We start from the raw sequence: 19,544 nt of genomic DNA, 5'->3' as shown, positions 1-19,544 counted from the left end.
CTGAATAAAGCTTTCCAGCTGATACATGTTTTTTAGAGGGTTTGGTAATAGAAAAGAACTAAGGCAGTTGTTTTACTTGGTGATAGCTTGTTGTTTTGTTTGAGACATGGTTAACCTGTTGTAGTTCAGGCTGGCCCTGAACTCACCGTATAGCATAGGCTGGCCTCCAACTCACAGCAATCCTCTTGCCTCAGCCTCACGAGTGCTAGGCTCACAGACATGCACTACTACACCTCGATATTTTCAATCTTTTCTGGCAAGTTTACCTCTCTTCTGTCTGTTCATATTCCATCCAGGATACAACCCTATAGATTGGTGCCGACATCCAGGATGGGGCTTCCTCACACCGAGAACTATGACACCAACAAGGGGACTAATGCAGGTATCATACACCCTTAACTCATAGTCACACACCTAGATCCAGCCACCCCTAAAAACCTCACCTATGACTACCTATGAGGTATTGGGAGGACATCTAGATACAAGCAGGAACAGTACTACTAGACACAGAATGCCTCAGAGGACTGCCCCCCACATACCAGAAATAATGTGACCTGCTGAACCACAAAACAGGATGTGCCCAACAGAACTCCAATATATAACAGAAGCAGTAGGTAGGAATCTGGGGCTGAAGTGGAAGACAAATTAGGTAAAAATCAAAGACACTGGTGTGGGCAAAGACTTCCTGAAAAGAACCTCAAATGCACAAGAAATAAATAAAAAATTGAAAGTGAGATTGTATACTATTAAAAAGCTTTTGCACAGCTAAAGAAACAACCAAAAAAGTGAAGACAACCTACAAAATAGAAAAAAAAATATTTTGCCAGCTACTCCTCGGCTAGTAGACTAGTATACATAAAGAACCTATGTATTAGGGGCTGGGGATTTAGCTCAGAGGTATAAGCACCTGCCTGGGAAGCGCAAAGTCATGAGTTCAATTCCCGGTATAAAAAATAAAAGTCTCAATTCAAAAAAACAAACAATAAAAGGCAACTGCAATGAATTCACTTCTTAGAAGTACAAATGGCCAATAAATACATGAAAAGATGTTCATCTTCTGGCCATTAGAGAAATGAAAACTAAAACAACACTGAGATTCCCTCGGAAGAATGGCTGACATCAAAAAAATCAAATAATAAATGCTGGTGAAGCCAAAAGAAAAAAGAAGTATGTACATTATTGGTAAGAATGTAAACTAGTACAAGCACTATGAACCATCAACATAGAGATGCCTCAAAAGACTAACATTAAATCTCCACTCAACCCAATTTATTCCCCTCTAGGTGTCTTTCAAGAATTGGACATCATAGTATAGTGATGTATGCACATCCATGTTTATAGCAATAATAGCTAAATCTTGGAAACAGCCTATAGGTCCATCAATAGATGAATGGATAAAGAAAATGTGGAATATACACACAATAGGCTGGAGGACAGGAAAAGAGCTTGGATTTTTATATCTAAATATTATTTAAGGGGAAAAAATCAACTTTTCACATGCCCCCAAAGTGGGGGGAAGATTTGGTTTTTTTTTTTTTGTTTTTGTAGCAGAAATTGATTCAAGACCTTGTGCTTGCCAGGCAGGCACTGAGCCTGAGTTATATCTCCCATAACCTGGGAAATTTACTTTTACAAGATCAAAAAAATTCTTTATAACAAACACATAAGAATAAACATCAGTTCTGGTTATATCTTCATGAAAAGAATAGAGACCATAACTGAAAACCATAACTAGTTTTAACTGGCACAAAAATCTTTGAAAAGGACACAACAGAAATAGTATAAAATAACTTTTATTTACATAATTTATATCTATGGAACATAACTGCTTTCTTTAAAACAAGAAAATTTACATATGACAGTATTGCTTTTTCATCAAAGACATTTTTAAGCAAAATTATATACATGGTCACCTGTATTTAATATGGTAGTAAACAGTGGCTATTACTGTTTTTACCTGTGCCTCAATCATTTACCAACAATTAGGCTTTTAAACCATCATGCTGGTCACTTGTTAAGATATAAGCATTCAGGAGAAAAATATAAACACTTTTTATCACGTCTCCTTTAAGATTTATAAATGTTTGTAACATCTTTACCTCAAGTAGATTTAACACAGATATTTCCACCTTGTAAGATAAATGTACTAGATAAGTTTCTGTTTTTCCAAGGTTAGTTTATAGGGTAGAACAGGACAATTGTTTGACTGACATGATTCTTCATACAATGAATGTCCCTGCACCCATTACAGAGTAAGAAATCATATCTTCCATAAAATTGGTTGAACATCTGTGAGACAGATATTAACAAAGTTAAAAAATAAATATTATACAGGGATAAATAGTTTAGTCATGGCAATCCAACACCCACACTAACACTAACAGAAAGATACCTTTACGGAATGATACTTAAAAATTTACAAAAACAGATTATTAAAACTGCGATGTGATTTATTCCATGATTTTTGATATATGAATCACATGAAATAAATAAATGCATAATTGTACAGAATTTCCACTCAGATTTATAGATCATCCTTTACGGCACAATGGTAAAGTGAAACTGGAAATTTCACTGTAAGGCAACAAGTAAGAAATGCTCTAAGAAGCTGTGCGTGGTGATGCAAACCTGTAATCCCAGCACTCAAGTAGCTGAGACAAGAGGATCATCATTAGTTCAAGGCCATCCTGGGCTATACAGTGAGTGCAAGCCAGCCTGAACTACACAGAGAAACCCTGTCTCAGGAAGGGAAAAGAAGGGAAAAGAAGGGAAGAGAAGGAAAGAGAGGGGAAAGAGGAGAAAGGAGGGAGAACAATTCTAAGAGCGAGTTCCATCACTGTTGGACTCACTGGGCCACTGTCCATTTTACTAAGGAGCCTGAAAAATGGCCACCATCTTTCAATATACAAACACTAAAATCATTTAGACTTTACAACACTTTTCCATTTGAAATACCACAAATTCATAAAGCTATTAACACAGCTGTAGGTATAACTCAAGAGTTTCAGTGACAAATAACTCACACACAGCTCTCAGCACCTTAAAGAGAACTATCTAGAGCAAGGACCAAGCTCAACATAGTCCAGGCACAGCCCTTCATTTGAAGGGGGAGGGGGACCTGCAGCTGCCTCCGCATAAAATAGGGGAGCTAAGGAGCTGCCAGAGACCATGAAGCTTGAGAACCCAAAATTATCTTGCAACTCCTGAGCTAAAGTATTTGCAACATAAGAGACTTTCCAAATGGAATCAGAATATATCTGCTCTTTGAGAAATCTGTTTCGGAAAAATTTGCTCAGGTAGATTGATATTACACATATATTATATATGCACACATTACATATATCTCTGGAACATACACACATAAAGCATAAAATTTCAAAAGTAAAATCATTTAAATTAATATTGATAACTACTAACTTCATAAAAGTCTTGTGTCCCCGCATTCAGAAGCCTGAGGCAGGAGGATGATCATGAGTTCAACCTAACATGGGCTACATATAAGTGAGTTCACGAACGGCCTGCACTAAATAGCAAGATCTTGTCTCAAAAGAAAAAAAATCTTTGGGCTGGGGATTTAGCTTAGAGGCTTAAGCACGTCCCTGGTAAGTGCAAGGTTGTGAGTTTGATTCTCAGTACCGGAAAAAAAAAGTCTTATCACCTTACTTCTGCTTGTATCTTGTGCTTAATGGTCTAAGTGTTCCTTGACTATAATTTAATGGGGTAAAAAAATATTAAGAAATTGTGGTTTTAAAAAAGGAGTATGTATGTGTGTGTATGTAAAGGAGATTTGCCTTAGAGACAGAAGTTGAGATTTTCTCCTCCTGAAAATCCTGAGATTATCTAAAATAGAGAAAAAGCAAAAACATTCACAGTTCCAAATCAATACACTACACTACGAGAGAAAAAAGTACTCAAAACATACATATACAAGGGCATGGTGGTACACACCCATAATCTCAGCACTCAGAAGGCAGAGACAGGATTATCCCTCTGAGTAGGAGGCCAGCTTGTGCTACATAATGAGTTCAAGGTCAGTCTGAACTACATAGCAAGACCGTCTCAAAAAAAAAAAAAAAAAAAAAACCTATCCCAAAATTTCTAGTTATATTATTGTAAATATCTTTAAAAGGGAAAAAGAGGAAAAGAGGCAAATATGAATTTGTTAATAATGCCTTCTTGGGCCAGGGATTTAGCTTAGTGGCGTAAGTGCCTGCCTCGCAAGCACGAGGTCATGAGTTCGATCCCCGGTACCAAAAAACAAAAAAAATAAAAAATTTTAAAAAGCCTTCTTTACACACAATCTGAGGGGTGAAAATAATTAAAATTGGGGGCTGGGGATTTAGCTCAGCGGCATAAGCGCCTGCCTTGCAAGCAGGCAGTCATGAGTTCGATCTCCGGTACCAATAAAAAGGAAAAAGACAAAAAAAAAAAAAAAAAAAAAAAAAAAGAAAAGAAAAAGAAAATAATTAAAATTGAGTATCCTTTTAAATAAAAAATTTTAAAATAAGGGCTGGGGATTTAGCTTAGAGGCATAAATGCCTGCCTGACAAGCTCGAGGTTGTGAGTTTGAGCCCCAGTACAAAAAAATAAAAATAAATAAACTCTGATTTGTCATCTTTATAAATATTAAATACTAGTTCTTCAATTAGGACTAATGTTACATAACTATGAAATACAAAAATATGTTTTTCAGGCAAACAGCTGACAATAGAAAATTTGTAATGGTCACATACTAAAGTGGAGATTCACAATTTGCTTTTGTACACTTAGGAGGCAACTGAAAATGCCTTCCTCATTCTCCCCAAAAAGGAAAGAAAAAGAAAGAGAACAAAACATTACAAAAAGAAGTTTGCTAAACAATAAATACAATGGCATCCCAGTAAGCTGGCACTGATTTCTCCCAACATTTGTCCCTGACAATCCCACACATGTCCACACGTCACCGTCAGCATCAGCACCAGAGCAAGCAGGGTGGAAATGTAAACAGGGTCGCTGTTTCTCTCAGAGGCCACCACTGCTTGGTGCCTTCCAAAAAGCCCAATCAGCCAGAATGAGAGGAACCTCAGCAATGTTTTCCACTGATTATGAACGTTTCAAATCAAGTTCACTAAATATTAAAAACCAACCTAAAGAAAAACAGACAGTGATGCCTTTCTCTAAACTGCTTTGTTGTTGCAAGTGGCTCTAGGAATCCCAGAATTAAAATGGAAAAAAAAATAAGAGGAAAAAAACCCAAAGACTGTTTTATTCTGCTTCATCTACTTCAATAAAGATATCATTGAAGAAATATTCTGAGACTGTGGTGGCTTCCTCTGTTTCAGGTGCACGCCTTCGGCCGCTTTCACATTCTTCTTTTAGTGATGGCTGATCACAAGAAACCTATAAAGGTAATAAAAATAAAATGTAATACAACATTTACATATTGCTAGGGAGGGCTGGAGATGCAGCTCAGTGGTAAGACACCTTGCATGTGAAAAGCCCTGGGTTTAAAATTAAAGGAGGGAAAGGCTGAAATAACTTTTCTTGCATTAGACATAATAATAAAATGAGAAGCAATCTCAATCTACAACACTAGATATGGTTAGGTAAATTATAATGTAACATTACTTTACCTTAACTCCCATGAGAAAATTTTAATATAAACAAGCATAACATTTTTATAGCTGAGTATGGTGGCACATGCCTGTAATTCTAACACTCTGGGAGGTTGAGGCAGGAGGATCACAAGTTCTAGTGCAACCCAGGCAATTTAGTAACTCAGTAAGATCTTGTCTCAAAATAAAGGAGAGTCAGGTATGGTGATGCATATCTATCACCCCAACACTGGGGAGGGCTAAGGAGTAGGACTGCAGAGTATTTGACTCTAGCAGCCAGTAGCGAAATAAAAATTTTTAAATAAAATTTTTAAATTAATTAATTTTTAAAAAGGGACTGGGATGCAGCTCAGTGAGAAAGTCCTGAGTACCTCGCAAAAGAAAAACAAAGTAAAACCTATAATTAAAACATACTAGTTTCTGATTTAAGTAGAGAGACCCATAAAGCAGAAGGAAACGCCACAAAAAGACTATATTAAAATCAGTACACTTGGGGCTGGGGATTTAGCTCAGCGGCACAAGCGCCTGCCTTGTAAGCAGGCAGTCGTGAGTTCGATCCCCGGTACGGATAAAAATGACAAAGACAAAAAAAAAATCAGTACACTTATAAATCCATAAAGAAATTAAGATAGTTATTGGCACAGGAACAGACATATACCAATGAAAGAGAAAACTAAAAATGACTCTAAGTGGAGATTAAATATCAAGATAAAAAGTTACATTTCAAAAACACAAGTGAATTACAAAAATAAAAATAATAACCAGACCTCCCAAATTTAAACATTTGATCCAAAAATGGGCATCTGAAATAAAGAGACACTTCTCAGATGAAGACGTAGGAATAAGCTGGATGCTGGTGGACACCTGTAGTCCTAGCACTCAGGAGTCTGCATTGAGAATATTGCCAAGAGTTTGAGGCCAGCCTGGCCTACATAGTGAGACCTTGTCTCAAAAAAATAAAATAAAATAAAAAGAGGAAGAAGTATGAATAGCAAATAAATATATGAAAAACTGCTCAATATCATTGGTCATTCAATAAATGCACACTGAAAACAACACTGAGATTCCATCTCACACCAGAAAGAATGACTGTCATCAAGAAATCAATCAACAACAAATACAAGTGAGGCTGTTGGGAAAAAGGAACCTTCCTCCATTGTTGGTTGGAGTATGGACTGGTACAACCACTGGGGAAATCAGTATGGAGATTTGGAAAAAACTAAAACTAGAAGTTCATTTACCCAGCTGTTCTTTTTCTAGGTTTTTCCTGAAAGAGTTAAAAGCATGATACCACAGTGATATATGCTCACCCATGTTTAGAGCAGCACAGTTTACACTAGCTAAATCTTGGAAACAGTCTATATATGCCCTTTGATAGATGAATGGATAAAGAAAATACAGTACTTACATATACTAGAATATTATGATGCTAAAAGAAGGATAAACTTGAGTCTGTTAAGAGGAAAATGGATGTACCTCGACAACATAATCTTAAATGAAATAAATCAGACACAAAAGTTTAAACACCACAGTTTCTCCTGTGTGAGAAACCCAAAGGGTAAATGAGGAACATAATGGAAAGAAGGAAAAACATGTTCAGATGGAAAGGGGAATAAGGGAGAGGGAAGAGGAAAAGAATGAAAAGGAAAAAAAAAAAAAAGAATACAACAAAAAATGGAAACGAAGCCAATATAGGGAGTAAAAGTAAAGCACAAAAGGTCTTGCTATGTAAATGGGAAGGGAAAGAAGAATTGAAAGGTGGGGAGAAGAAAGGGGAAAGAAAGAATTAAGATGTATTATGTACAAGTACAAATTCCTTATGATGAAAGTAGTCAACATGTATGACAAATATGTATTAAGAAAAAAGTTCAAAAAAAAAAAAGCAAATGACAGGGACAGGTGTGGACATAATTGCCATGTGAATTCAGAACAATCTCCTCCAACTTTTAAAGGGTTGAGGCAAAGGAGAAGGAAAAGAACAATGGAAAGCAGTGTGCTGCAGGTGTCGGCGATCCGCTGGGCAACTAAGTTCCAACTTCTCAGCATTTCTGAGCCCCCTGCTGTAAAATGGGAAAAATAATACCTGCTAGGTCAAAAAAAATGGGGAGACACTAGAATGTAGCATCATGAGGAAGACAAGGAGGAGGGAGGGAGGTCCAGTGGACCCAAGAAGAATCTGAAGTGCAAACTGAAGCCCACAGAGCAAGCAAAGAAAAAACCTTCAACAAAGAGGAAGGCAGTGGCTAGCAGCGCCCTGAGACGACACTCACTGCCCTAGGAGAGTGGTTCGAACCTGCAGAGGAATGGTCACAATGAGTATGGTCACAGTGACCATGACAGCTCACAACCCTGGAGGCCTCTGCAGAGAGATGCAGCAATGGAGGGGATCAGCAGACATGGAGACTGCATTGCCTAGTACTTTTGATCATGGTAATCCATGACTGAGACTGACTAAGGGTCACAGAAAACACAGTGGCACAATGCTAAAGAACCAGGGACTAGGGCAAACAAGCATCTTCAACAAACTGAAGAGGTAAGGTCTTCCAACAGACTCAAAACTCAAAACCCAGATACACTTGAAAGATACATCACAAAAGGAGTCATAATCTAAGGGATCTAAATACTACCAATAAAACAACCCATCACAGTCAACTTACAAACACCACCCTAGGAATTAAATTTTAAAAAGAGAGAAAACAAAATGAGAAGGCACTTAAGCAAAATGCAACTCCAGACATGCAGTTTACCAAAGGGCTTTCGGACTGTGTCTCTGAAGTGATAACAACAAAGCACCCGAATGAGGCTCTGGAAAAAATAAAATCAGAGATAATCTCTCAGACAACTATGGAGATTACTAAAATACATCCATAACCTAACAATGTTAGAGCAGATACACACAAAAAGTAAGACAAGCTTAAGAAAATGATGGAAGCTTAACATAAGAAAGAAATGGAATCCATAAAGCAGATTCAAGCAGATATCCAGGAATTTAAAAACTCCACTGAAAGTATTGAAAGCAGATTAAGCTAATATGAGAAAAGCATTCTAGATACTGAAGACAGGCTTGCAGTTAGAGATCAGGAAAAGATTTCTCAGAAATATCAAGGGACCATGACAAATCAATCCAGTGGCTGCTAGGTAAGACAAAGAAGAATAACTTAATATTGATTGGAGTCCATGAAAAAGCAGAAGATACCACAAATGACATTAAAAAAAAATGTTCACAGACGTCATGGCAGAAGTTTCCTGGTAGAGAAAAAAAAAAAAAAAATAGAGATACAAATAAGTGAGGCATATAAAACTCCAATTAGCAAAAAAAAAAAAAAAAAAAAGCCTCCAATTAGCAATGATCAAAAAAATATATACACATTCAGGCATATCATAGTCAACATTCGAGAACTTCAACACAAGAATAGAACCTTAAAAGCTGTTAGAGAAAAGAAACAAATCACCTATAAAAGAAAGCCCATCAGAATCACAGCTGACTTCTCAGTACAAACTCTCAAGTCAAGGAGAGCTTGGAGAGTAAAGTACTCCAGGTTCTAAAGGGAAACAACTTTTAATCCAGATTGATGTAACCCACAAAATTATCTTTCAAACTTGAGGGAGAAATGAGATACTTTCACTACCATGAACATGAGAAAATTTATGACCACTAAACCAGCACTCTAAAATGTTCTGAAGGACATTCTAGAAAAAGATAGTTATAGCTCCATGAACCCCAACAGAAGGAATCTACCAGGGAAGGTAAACAATTGGAGGGAGAAAAAAAGTGGGAGAGAGAGAGCCAAAAACAGGAAAATAACATTACAAGGATAAGTAAATACAGATCAGTTACAACTATTAATGTTGATGGTCTCAATTCACCAATCAAAAGACACAGACTGGCAGAATAAATCAAGAATATGCTATAACTAAGAAATGCATTTAATTCAAAAAGAAATTCATAGACTGAAAGTCAAAGAATGAAAAACAATATTGCATGTCACAGGAACCCAGCAAAAAGCAAAGTGAATTTCAAGCCAAGACTGATTAAGAAAGATAAAGGTCACTACATACACCAAAAGGGAAAAATCCAAGAGGAAGACATAGCAATCATAAATACATATGCAATAATTACCAATATACCCAACTGTATAATATAATTATTAACAGACATTATAAAATAAGCCCTAATACAACTGTATTGGGAAACCTCAATACCTCACTGTCACCAACAGACAGATCAACTATACAATATAATGAAATATTAGAACTAAAACTTTCAAATAAATGGACTTAGTAGATGTCTGTAGAATGTTCTACCTCACAACATCAGAATACAGCTGCACATAGCACATTTTCTAAAATAGACCATACAGTGGCTCACACAACATGCTTAAGTAGATGCAAAGAAACTGAAATTACCCATGCATACCATCAGATCACAATGCAGCAAAACTGGAATTTATGGCAAAAGAAACCACAAGAATTTCATAAATACATGGAAATTAAATGGCAGCAATGAGTCACAGATGAGATTAAAGAAGAAATTAGATGCTTTTACAGTTGAATGATAATGATAATACAACATAACGAAACTTTTGAGACACAATGAAAGCAAGCTTAAATTTCCCTTAAGAGGGAAATTTATAGCAGTAAATGTCTAGAAAACAGAGCAAGCACATATAAACAACTTAATATTGAATCTCAAACTTCTAAAACAAAGAGCAGGCTAAACCAAAAGCTCATGCAAGAAAGGAAATTAAAAGATCACAGCAGAAATTAACATACTGGAGATTAAAAAAAATACAAGGAATCAATGAATCCAATACTTAGTTCTTTGAAAAAGTAAATAAAATTGATAAACTGTTATCTAACTTTATCAAAAAGAGGAAAGAAAAGACACAAATTCATGAAATGGGTAAGTAAAATCACAACAGGCCCTGCAAAAAATCTAGAAAATCATCTATACCTACTTTGAAAACCGTATTCGAATAAGATGGAAAATACAAAAGAATCCCAGCACTTGGGTGGCTGAGGCAGGGGGGATTGCTGTGAGTTGAAGGCCAGTAAGGGCTACAAAGTGAGTTCAAGTCAAACCTGAACTAATATGGCCAAGACCCGGTCTCAAAAAGACCAAAAAAACAAAACAAAACCACACAGAGAAGAAATGGACAGATTCCTAGATACCTATGAATTACCAAAGCTGAATGAAGATACAAAAATTATAAATAAACCAATATCAATCAATGAAATCAAAGATGTAATTAAAAGCCTATCAACAAAGTTCAGGTCATGATGGATTCACTGCTGAATTCTACAAGAAATTTAGAGAACACCTAACACCACTATTTCTTAAGCTCTAATGAAATTGAAAGAGAAGCAATCCTCCCAAATTCATTCTTGGAAGCAAGCATTACCTTGATACCAAAACAAAAGAAGGATCCAACTATGACAGAGAATTACAGGCCAATCTCCCTAATGAACACTGATGCAAAAATTCTCAGTAAGACACTGGCAAACAGTCTGCACCAAATCATCAAAAAGATTATACACCATGATCAAGTGGGATTCATCCTAGGGATGAAGGGATGGGTCAACATACATAAATTCATAAATGTAATACACCATATTAACAGAGCCAAAGACAAAAATTATATACAATCATCTCAATAAATTCATAAAAAGCTTCTGACAAAGTCCAGAACCCATTCATGATAAAAAAAAAACCCTATAGAAAATTAGAATCGATTATCTTGATCTCAGTTTGATAAAAGCCACCTACAACAAACCAACAGTCAATATCATACTAAATGGACAAAAACCATTGTCCTGGCTACACTTCTTTGGATTTCAGACCCTGACTGTCGAACATATATGCTTGGCTTCTTGGATTTCTAACTCCTGGCGTAAAATAACTGTTTCTTCGCAACTGTTTGTTTCAGAAACGATTGTGTTTCAAAAAAATACACAAAAGCAAAAGACTACTCACTAGACAGAAGTAATATGGTTGATATTTTGGTATGTGTCCTTCTGGATTTTTATATGAGTATTTATACTTTTTTGTTTTTTATCTAAAGTGAAGTCATCTTCTGCCTACTACTTATAACCAACTTGTTTCATATTATTTCCCTGTATCATTAAATAATTATCTCCATCAAAAAATAAATGTACAAAAACTAAAAACTCTCTAAAATCAGGAAAAAGACAAGGATATCCACAGTCTCCACTCTAATAAGTTAATAAACATTGTCCTAGAAGCTTTAGCTGAAGCAATTAGACCACAAAAAGAAGTATAAGGAATAAAGATAGGAAAAAAGGAAGTTAATCTATCATCACTTGCAGATGACATGATATTCTTACTTAGAAAACCACAAGAACTCTACCAAAAGACTACTAGATTTAATAAGCAAATTCAGTTAACCTAGCTTGATATGAAGTCAACACTCAAAAATCAGGGGCCTTCCAGTATGCAAATAATAAACTCATTGAGAAAGAAATCAGGGAAACAAAACCTTTCACAATAGCATCCAAAAAAAAAAAAAAAAGAAATACCTACGAATCAATCTAACAAAGGATATAAAAGATTTCTACATTGAAAACTAAAGTACTCTTGAAAAAGGAGACTGAAGAGGATATCCCATGCTTTTGGTAGGAAGAACCAATATAATAAAAATGGTCATACTTCCAAAACTCTTAAACAGATTCAATGTAATCCCAATCAAAATTTTCTAATAGCATCGGAATTAGAGAAAACAATCCTAAAATTTATCTGGAACCAAAAGAAACCTAGAATAGCAAAGGCAATCCTGAAAAACAAAGACAACACAGCGGGTATCACAATCTCTGACTTGAAATTATACTATAAAGCTATTGTGATATATTAAAAAAAAAAAAAAAAAACAAAACAGTGTGGTACTGAGAGACCCCCCCCCCCAAAAAAAACAGACCTGAAGATCAGTGGAGCAGATCAGAGATGAAGAAACAACTCCAGTGGTGGCTCATGCCTGTAATCACAGCACTCGGGAGGCTGAGGCAGGAGGATCATTGTGAGTTCGAGACCAGCCGGGGCTACAAAGTGAGCTGAAGGCCAGCCTGAACTGCATAGCAATACCCTGTCTCAAACACACACACACACACACACACAAACAACTCCAGACATGCAAAGCCACGTTATCTTTCACAAAGGTGCCAAACACATTCACTGGAAGAAAGAAAGCCTCTTTAATAAATAGTGCTGGAAAAACTGGCTCTACACATGCTGAAGATTAAAACTGGACCATATCTTTCACCATGCACTAAGCTAAAATCACAATGGACCAAAGATCTTAAACAGAAACATTAAATCTGCTGAAAGAGAGTAGATAAAATTCTTGAACACATTGATGTAGACAAACTTGATGAGCAAATTCCCGATTGCACAGGAACTATCACAAAGAATCAACAACTGGGATCTCATCCTATTGAAAAGCTTTTGCACAGCAAGAGAAAACACCAACAGAGTGAAAAGGTAACACACAACATGGGAGGAAATGTTTGCCAGCTGTTCCTCAGACAAAAGATTACTATCAAGAACATATAAAGAATGCAAAGAAATCAGTCCTCCCCGATTTAAAGACCCAATCCAAAATTGGACATCTGAGATAAATACACACTTCTCAGATGAAGAAATATAAGCAGCAAATAAATATATAAAAAATGTTCAACATCGTTGGTCATTGAGATGCAAATGAAAACAACACTGAGATTCCATTTTACCCAAAAAGAATGGCTATTATCAAAAAATCAAACAAATGCTGGAGGGGTTTATGGGGAAAAGGAACCCTTCTCCACTACTGGTAGAAGTGTAGACTGGTGTGACCACTGTGGAAATTAGTGTGGAGATTTCTCAAAAAATTAGAACTAGAGGTCCTATTTGACTCAGCTATTCTGTTTCTGGGTATCTTACCAAAAGAATTAAAAACATCATACCACAGTGATACATGTGCACCCATGTTTACAGCAGCACAATTTGTAATAGCCAGATATTGGAAACCACCTAAATGCCCATCCACTGAGGAATGGATAAAAAAGATGTGGTTGTTTTTATACAATGGAGCAGTACCCAGCCATAAAGTAGAATAAATTAGAGACTTTTATAACTAAATGGATGCAATGTAAGACCATACTCATTAGTGAAACAAATAAGATACACATGTGTAAACATATTGTCTCACTAGTGTGAGAAGTTGAAAGAAACAAAATATGTATATGTACATGCATATATATATATATATATATATTTTTTTTTTAAAAGTTAAAATAGTTACAGTATTGATTTCTCTGAGTTCACTGAGAGAGACTTATGATGGTATTACTTGGACAACTGAATACAGATGTCTTGTGCTCTGGGTGAATAGCTTGGAGATGAAAAGGCACAATATATGTATCATTGTTGCCCCCTGATTGGCATGTTTTGAATTTTTTTCTTTCTTTTTTTGGTGCCGGGGATCAAACTCACAACCTCGCATTTGCCAAGGAGGCACTTTCGTCGCTAAACTAAATCCCCAGCCCTTTTTTCCTCTTTGAAATAAAATGACTTTGAAAAAATAAAAATAAAAATAAATAAATAAAGTGTGGGTTACGGAGTTATTTAATAAAATTTTAAAAGCTGGGACGTTCTTCCACAAATTGTGTTGGAAGCTGTAAAACCATCTCAGAGAAAAGAAACATACTTGTTCCTCACCAAAACAAATTCTAGAATGAATCTAAAGACTGAACTGTAAATGCATAAAAAAAAACACCAAAACATTCTTTAACATATCATATGCAAAAAACACTTGCAATCCTAGACTGAATGGGGTTCTTCTATTAATAAGAAGTTGGGCGAATCAATGTTAAAAAGATATATAAGCTAATTTTTAAAATATAAAGTCAGCCCAGCATGGTGGTACATGATTGTAATCCCAGCACTTGGGTGGCCAAACTAGGAGGATCACTGAAGTCCAAAACCAGCTTGGGCTACATAGTTCAACGTTAGCCTTCAATACAAAGTAAGATCCTCTTGCCAAAAAAAAAAGTTTCCAATGACATGAAAAAATACCCCACAGAAAATAAAGCTTGGAATGATTGAAACACACAAAGAGACTCTCAGCCTCACTGAAGAGTAGGTACTCAGGGAAGCTACACAGAATATTAATGAGAAAAGTACTGCTAATCTGCTAGTGAGAAAACAGGCCCTCATAAAAAGAACAGAGGTTGATACGTTCCTTCTGGGGATAATCAAGCACAAACTATCAAAGGAACAGCATCCTTTTGGTTAAATAAATCTACTTAAATGCATAAAATAAAAACACTGGAAAAAAAATACAGATAAATATGCAAAATGACCCAGTTATAGGTTAGCTACTGCCATGTGCTTTGTTTTTGTTGTGCTGGGGATTGAACCCAGGGCATTCAAACTGAGCTACATCCCTAGTTCCTTTATTCTGAGATAGTGATTGCTAAGCCATTAAACTGTGCAGAGTTGGGGTCAAACTTGTGATTTTTCTGCCTCAGCCTTCCAGAGTACTGGGATTACAAATGTGTACCAGGCCTGCATTGCCATAATGTTAGAAATAGAACATAATTAGGAATAACTTAAAGGCCTACAAATATGACAACAGTATTGCTTTAAGGTACAACCACAGAGCACAATAAATGTAACCATTTACAAAAATGAGGACACTTTCAACAATTACTCCTAAAAAAAAGGTAAAACTTTACGCTTATATGAAGATCAGTATAAGAATATTAACAGTAGTTCTGTTCAAAATAGCCCCAAACTAAAAACTCAAATGTGCTTCAGTGGGTACATCCATAGGATGGAATATTGTGCAACAACAAAAATCAGCAAACATAGAACATCCCAGCTATTCAAGGCTGACTACTTATGGCTGAAGCTGGAAGATCACGTTTGAGGTCATCTTGGAAACCGGTGAGGCCCTGTTTCAATTTAAAGGTGGTGAGTGCTGAAGGTACTCAGGACTCCCTGGTTTCAACCCCCCAGCACAAGGAGGGAGAAAGGGGAAGAGCAGTAACTCTTTCATTTACTTTTCAAAGGTCTCTAGTATATTCTACTATGTTAAAAAAAAAAAAAGCAAATTAGGTAACTGTTGGAGACCACTATGAAGAGATTCTGAGCAGGATTTAAATTTTACTAATTGGCTTTCTATCTTTATCTGTGAGTCTGTCCCTAGGCCTCGGCCCCTTGCCTGGCGACAGAAGCTGATTCATGTTAGGTGAATCTCTATGAATCACTGGTCCTGGCTAAGGCCTGTAGTGGCCTGTGAGGCCAGAGATACCTCAAAGGGCAAGATAAGGCCACAGCTGAAGACACTTGGCTCCTACCCCAATTAACAAGGTAGAGACTGCAGCTGCAAAGATTACTTCTATAGTCTCACTTCTACCCTGTCTTCACGATAAGACAGTGCTACTGAATTGACTTAATTCATTACTCGGAGACATCTTTGAAGTGACTTGCAAGGTCCTACTCATTGACTGCACTTTCCTCAGTTTCTCTGCCTTTTTGTCCTTGGTCCTAATATAAGTGGACTGATCCAGAGAAGCTTTTGTCCTAACCTCGGAGTCTAGAGCTTACGTAAAGGGTTTTGACCTCCTGGAGCCCTAAAAAAATCATACAATTTGTCTCTTTTTATTTAACCTTCGCCATATACTCATTTGGGAGATCGGGGATCTAGGTCAGAACCTAATAAACAACAGCATGTTATTATTTGTGAATAAAAAGAAAAAAATGTTTACATGTATTTGTTTACATATATTTATTGTTGTTGTTTACATGTATTTGTTTACATATAAAATACCTCTGGAAAAATAAACCAAGGGCTAGGGCCCTAGCTCAGTAGCAGAGTGTGTCTAACCTGTCTGAGGCCCTAGGTTCAATTCCCAATACTGGGGGGGAAAAAAGTCAACTGACAGTACCATAGGAAGAGAAAGCTAAAGTACAATACAGGTGGGGAAAATTTTTCCCACTATCCCATTTTTTGGGTCGATTATGAATTTTAAAGCACACAGGGATTATTACTCATTACAAATAAATAATTGCAATTTGAGAATAAAGTTCATCTTGTCTCATACTGTGTATCAAAGACATTAACTATACATAAGAGTCAAAACTTTAAAATTGATTCCTGAAAACTTTATACCTCTGAAGAAAACTTCCTAATAATAAACTTTACATAAGAAAAAAAAAAAACACAAATGAGAAATTCTAGCAAATTCATGGAAAAACTCAAGTCACTAGTAACTAAGGCAATGCAAATTAAACCAATGAAATTTCCACTCCTCCATTTATTCATTCAAGATGGGCTGGCCAGGATGGCCACACAGCCCCATGTAGCCCAGGATGGCCTCAAACTCAAGACACACTTGCCTCAGCCTCTGGAGTGCTGCAGTTAGAACTGTGTACCACCATGCCCAATTCGTCCATCATTAATTTAACTTTCTTAAAATGTGATTTAGTTTAGGTGAAGTGTTAATATCTAATGCAGACAGATATGATTAAACTGGCATTGTCACACTAGCAATTGTAACAACTATTCTATAAAACAGGCAATGATAATCAAGAATCCTAAATACAGTTTCATGGATTTTTCTATCCCAGTGCTTACTATATTAGCTTCAAGATGCATAGAAACAAAACACGAATGCTTTTTATGGTTCCATAACTTCTTGTAGATGTCAGGACATTTCTCCTAAGGCAAATTAAAGCACAAGCACTGTTTTTTTCTGCTTCCACACTCAGAAGGGTCTTTGGAGTAAGAGAGCAGGACTCAAATGTCCTTTGCCTACCCATTCTCAGGCTCTGTTCTAAACCAGCTTCCTCAACCAACTCCTTATCTTTCAAGATGGAGGCTTTGAAGAAGCAGAAATGAACGGCAGATGCCCTAACATCATTTCTGGCATCCAAATGAAAATAAAACCGCCATGTTCTCCCTAGTTGATTCTGACATTCAGTCCATTTTATACGCAAAACAAAAAACAGCTGTTCTCACACACCTGAGTTGCAGAACTGCTAGTATCCTCAGCTTGAGTACTGGTGACATCACTTGGAGATGGAAGCACATCAGAGGACTCCTTATTTTTTTTCTGGGTCTCATCAGGTGGATTAGATCTTTTCAAATTCCGTCTTGATATAGGTAGAAGAGGTTTTAAGCGCTTTTTACTATGGACACGAGTAGGTTCATCAGACTCCAAATTATTCTTTGAACATATTAAAGCTAAAAATCCCAGTGGTCTTCTGCCAGGTCTAGAAATATAAATGTAAAGATAGTAAAAAATATCAGTAAAATACATTCTTAATACCACCTTCTTACCATAAATGCTAAAATGACACTGCACTAAGTACTCATACCATTAGGTCAGAATATAGATTTATACAGAGCCCTGGCTGATTCTATTTGCTTTGCTGTGTTTTTGAGACAGGATTTTGCTATCATTCAGGCTGGCTTTGACCTCCCTATGTAACCCAGATATCCTCAAACTCATAGCAATTCTGCCTCAGCCTCTAAGTGCTGAGATTGCTGCAAGTTCAAGGCCATCCTGGGATGCATAGTAAGTTTAAGGCCAACCTAAACTACGTAGTGAGATTCTATCTCAAAAAAAAAAAAAAGTGAGAGGGAGAAGTTGGCTTTGAGCTTAAATTCAGGAACATAATCATATTTTACCTCTTTAGTGTGTCATAGAAGAAAATAACACACTATTTTGGAATTCAACACAACTTCCAGGTCTACGTCTGGATTCAGTTCTACATTTAACATCTACATGTGCATTAGTTTGTACTGTATGGCAGAATATGCAACAATCAAATCAATAACATGGACAAAGTGTGCAATAGTCTAGAGATTTTCTATTCCAAATAGGCAGTTTCACAACTAAAGTTAAACTCTTATCACACAGAATATACATCTGGAACATTAATGTATTTCCTTTGAATGGTCTCTCCCTTACATTATAGACACAGGATCTACTTACAAAGCAACCTTTGTGGAGAATTTAACTTTACTTGCATGTCTATTCTATGCAGGCTGCAAACACCCAGATGCACAAGGGAGTTTCTCATGATACCTGGAGAGTGAGGCTTTTGAAGACGATGTTCTGCCTCCCTTCTGTTCAGACTCAGAAGCACCATCAGTTCTTCCTTCTTTATCAGATATAACCACATCATCCTGAGATGAATGAGGCATATTTTTTTCTACACATGTACTTATTTCTTCATCAAGAGATCTAGATTCTGCATTCTGAAAAGCTGGTTCATGTTGTTCTTTTTGAGGTTCTGGAGTTGTATGTGTGCTTTTTGAGGTGGTGGAAATACCTTGTTCCTTGTAAGATTTCACTTCAAGAAAAGACAGTAAAGAGTAAGTACGTATCTTGAAATTAAAATATTCAATATATAAAAATGAAAAAGGGGCTGGGGATTTAGCTCAGCGGCATAAGTGCCTGCCTTGCAAGCAGGCAGTTGTGAGTTCAATCCCCGGTACCAATAAAAAGGAAAAAGACAAAAAAATAAAAATAAAAATGAAGAAGTCGTGTAATTCAGTAACAAATTCAGCCTCATCTAAGAGTAAGCTACTTAGCAAGCATCGAATCCTGAGTTTGACCCTTACTATCAAAAAAAGCAAAAAGAGAGAAGAGAAAGGAAAATTATAATTAGAGTGTTAACTGGGACTATTACAAATAGTTTAAGTGCATGTAGAGATGTAGAAAATTGGTAGAAAAGAAGACACAGGTAAGTAGGAGGGAGAGGAGGAGCAAGAGAAATAAAAAGTAAAACAAAAAAGGAAAAGGAATATTGCTAACTAGTTAATGAAAGTCATGACAATAGTGTCTGCAAAACTCTTATCACCATACAAAATAATCCTTCCACATTTTGACCTAGAAAATCTTTTTCCAAACAGATCTGTTCAACTATGAAAATGAAAAAGTGATCAC

The 19,544-nt window shown here is 36.3% G+C and overlaps 1 protein-coding gene across 6 annotated transcripts in view; it reads right to left on the bottom strand.

The window, feature by feature from the left end:
• Nucleotides 1-1,777: 1,777 nt before the first annotated feature.
• Bdp1 (B double prime 1, subunit of RNA polymerase III transcription initiation factor IIIB) overlaps nt 1,778-19,544 on the bottom strand; it is a 134,905-nt gene continuing 117,138 nt past the window's right edge. For all 6 annotated transcript variants that reach the window (XM_063258326.1, XM_063258324.1, XM_063258322.1 and 3 more), the window contains 3 exons: nt 18,681-18,948; nt 17,613-17,862; nt 1,778-5,379 (listed from right to left, as the gene is read on the bottom strand). In XM_063258326.1, the coding sequence (XP_063114396.1) occupies nt 5,245-5,379; nt 17,613-17,862; nt 18,681-18,948 (653 nt within the window). In that variant the 3' untranslated portion in view covers nt 1,778-5,244. The remainder of the gene's footprint in view (nt 5,380-17,612; nt 17,863-18,680; nt 18,949-19,544) is intronic.

Source organism: Cavia porcellus, unplaced genomic scaffold, assembly GCF_034190915.1.
Source record: "Cavia porcellus strain 051 isolate PalLab524CR breed Dunkin Hartley unplaced genomic scaffold, mCavPor4.1 scaffold_11, whole genome shotgun sequence".
Taxonomy (NCBI): Eukaryota; Metazoa; Chordata; class Mammalia; order Rodentia; family Caviidae; genus Cavia; species Cavia porcellus.
The sequence above is the reverse complement of the archived record's forward strand: the minus strand, read 5'-3'. Positions and strand labels throughout refer to the sequence as shown.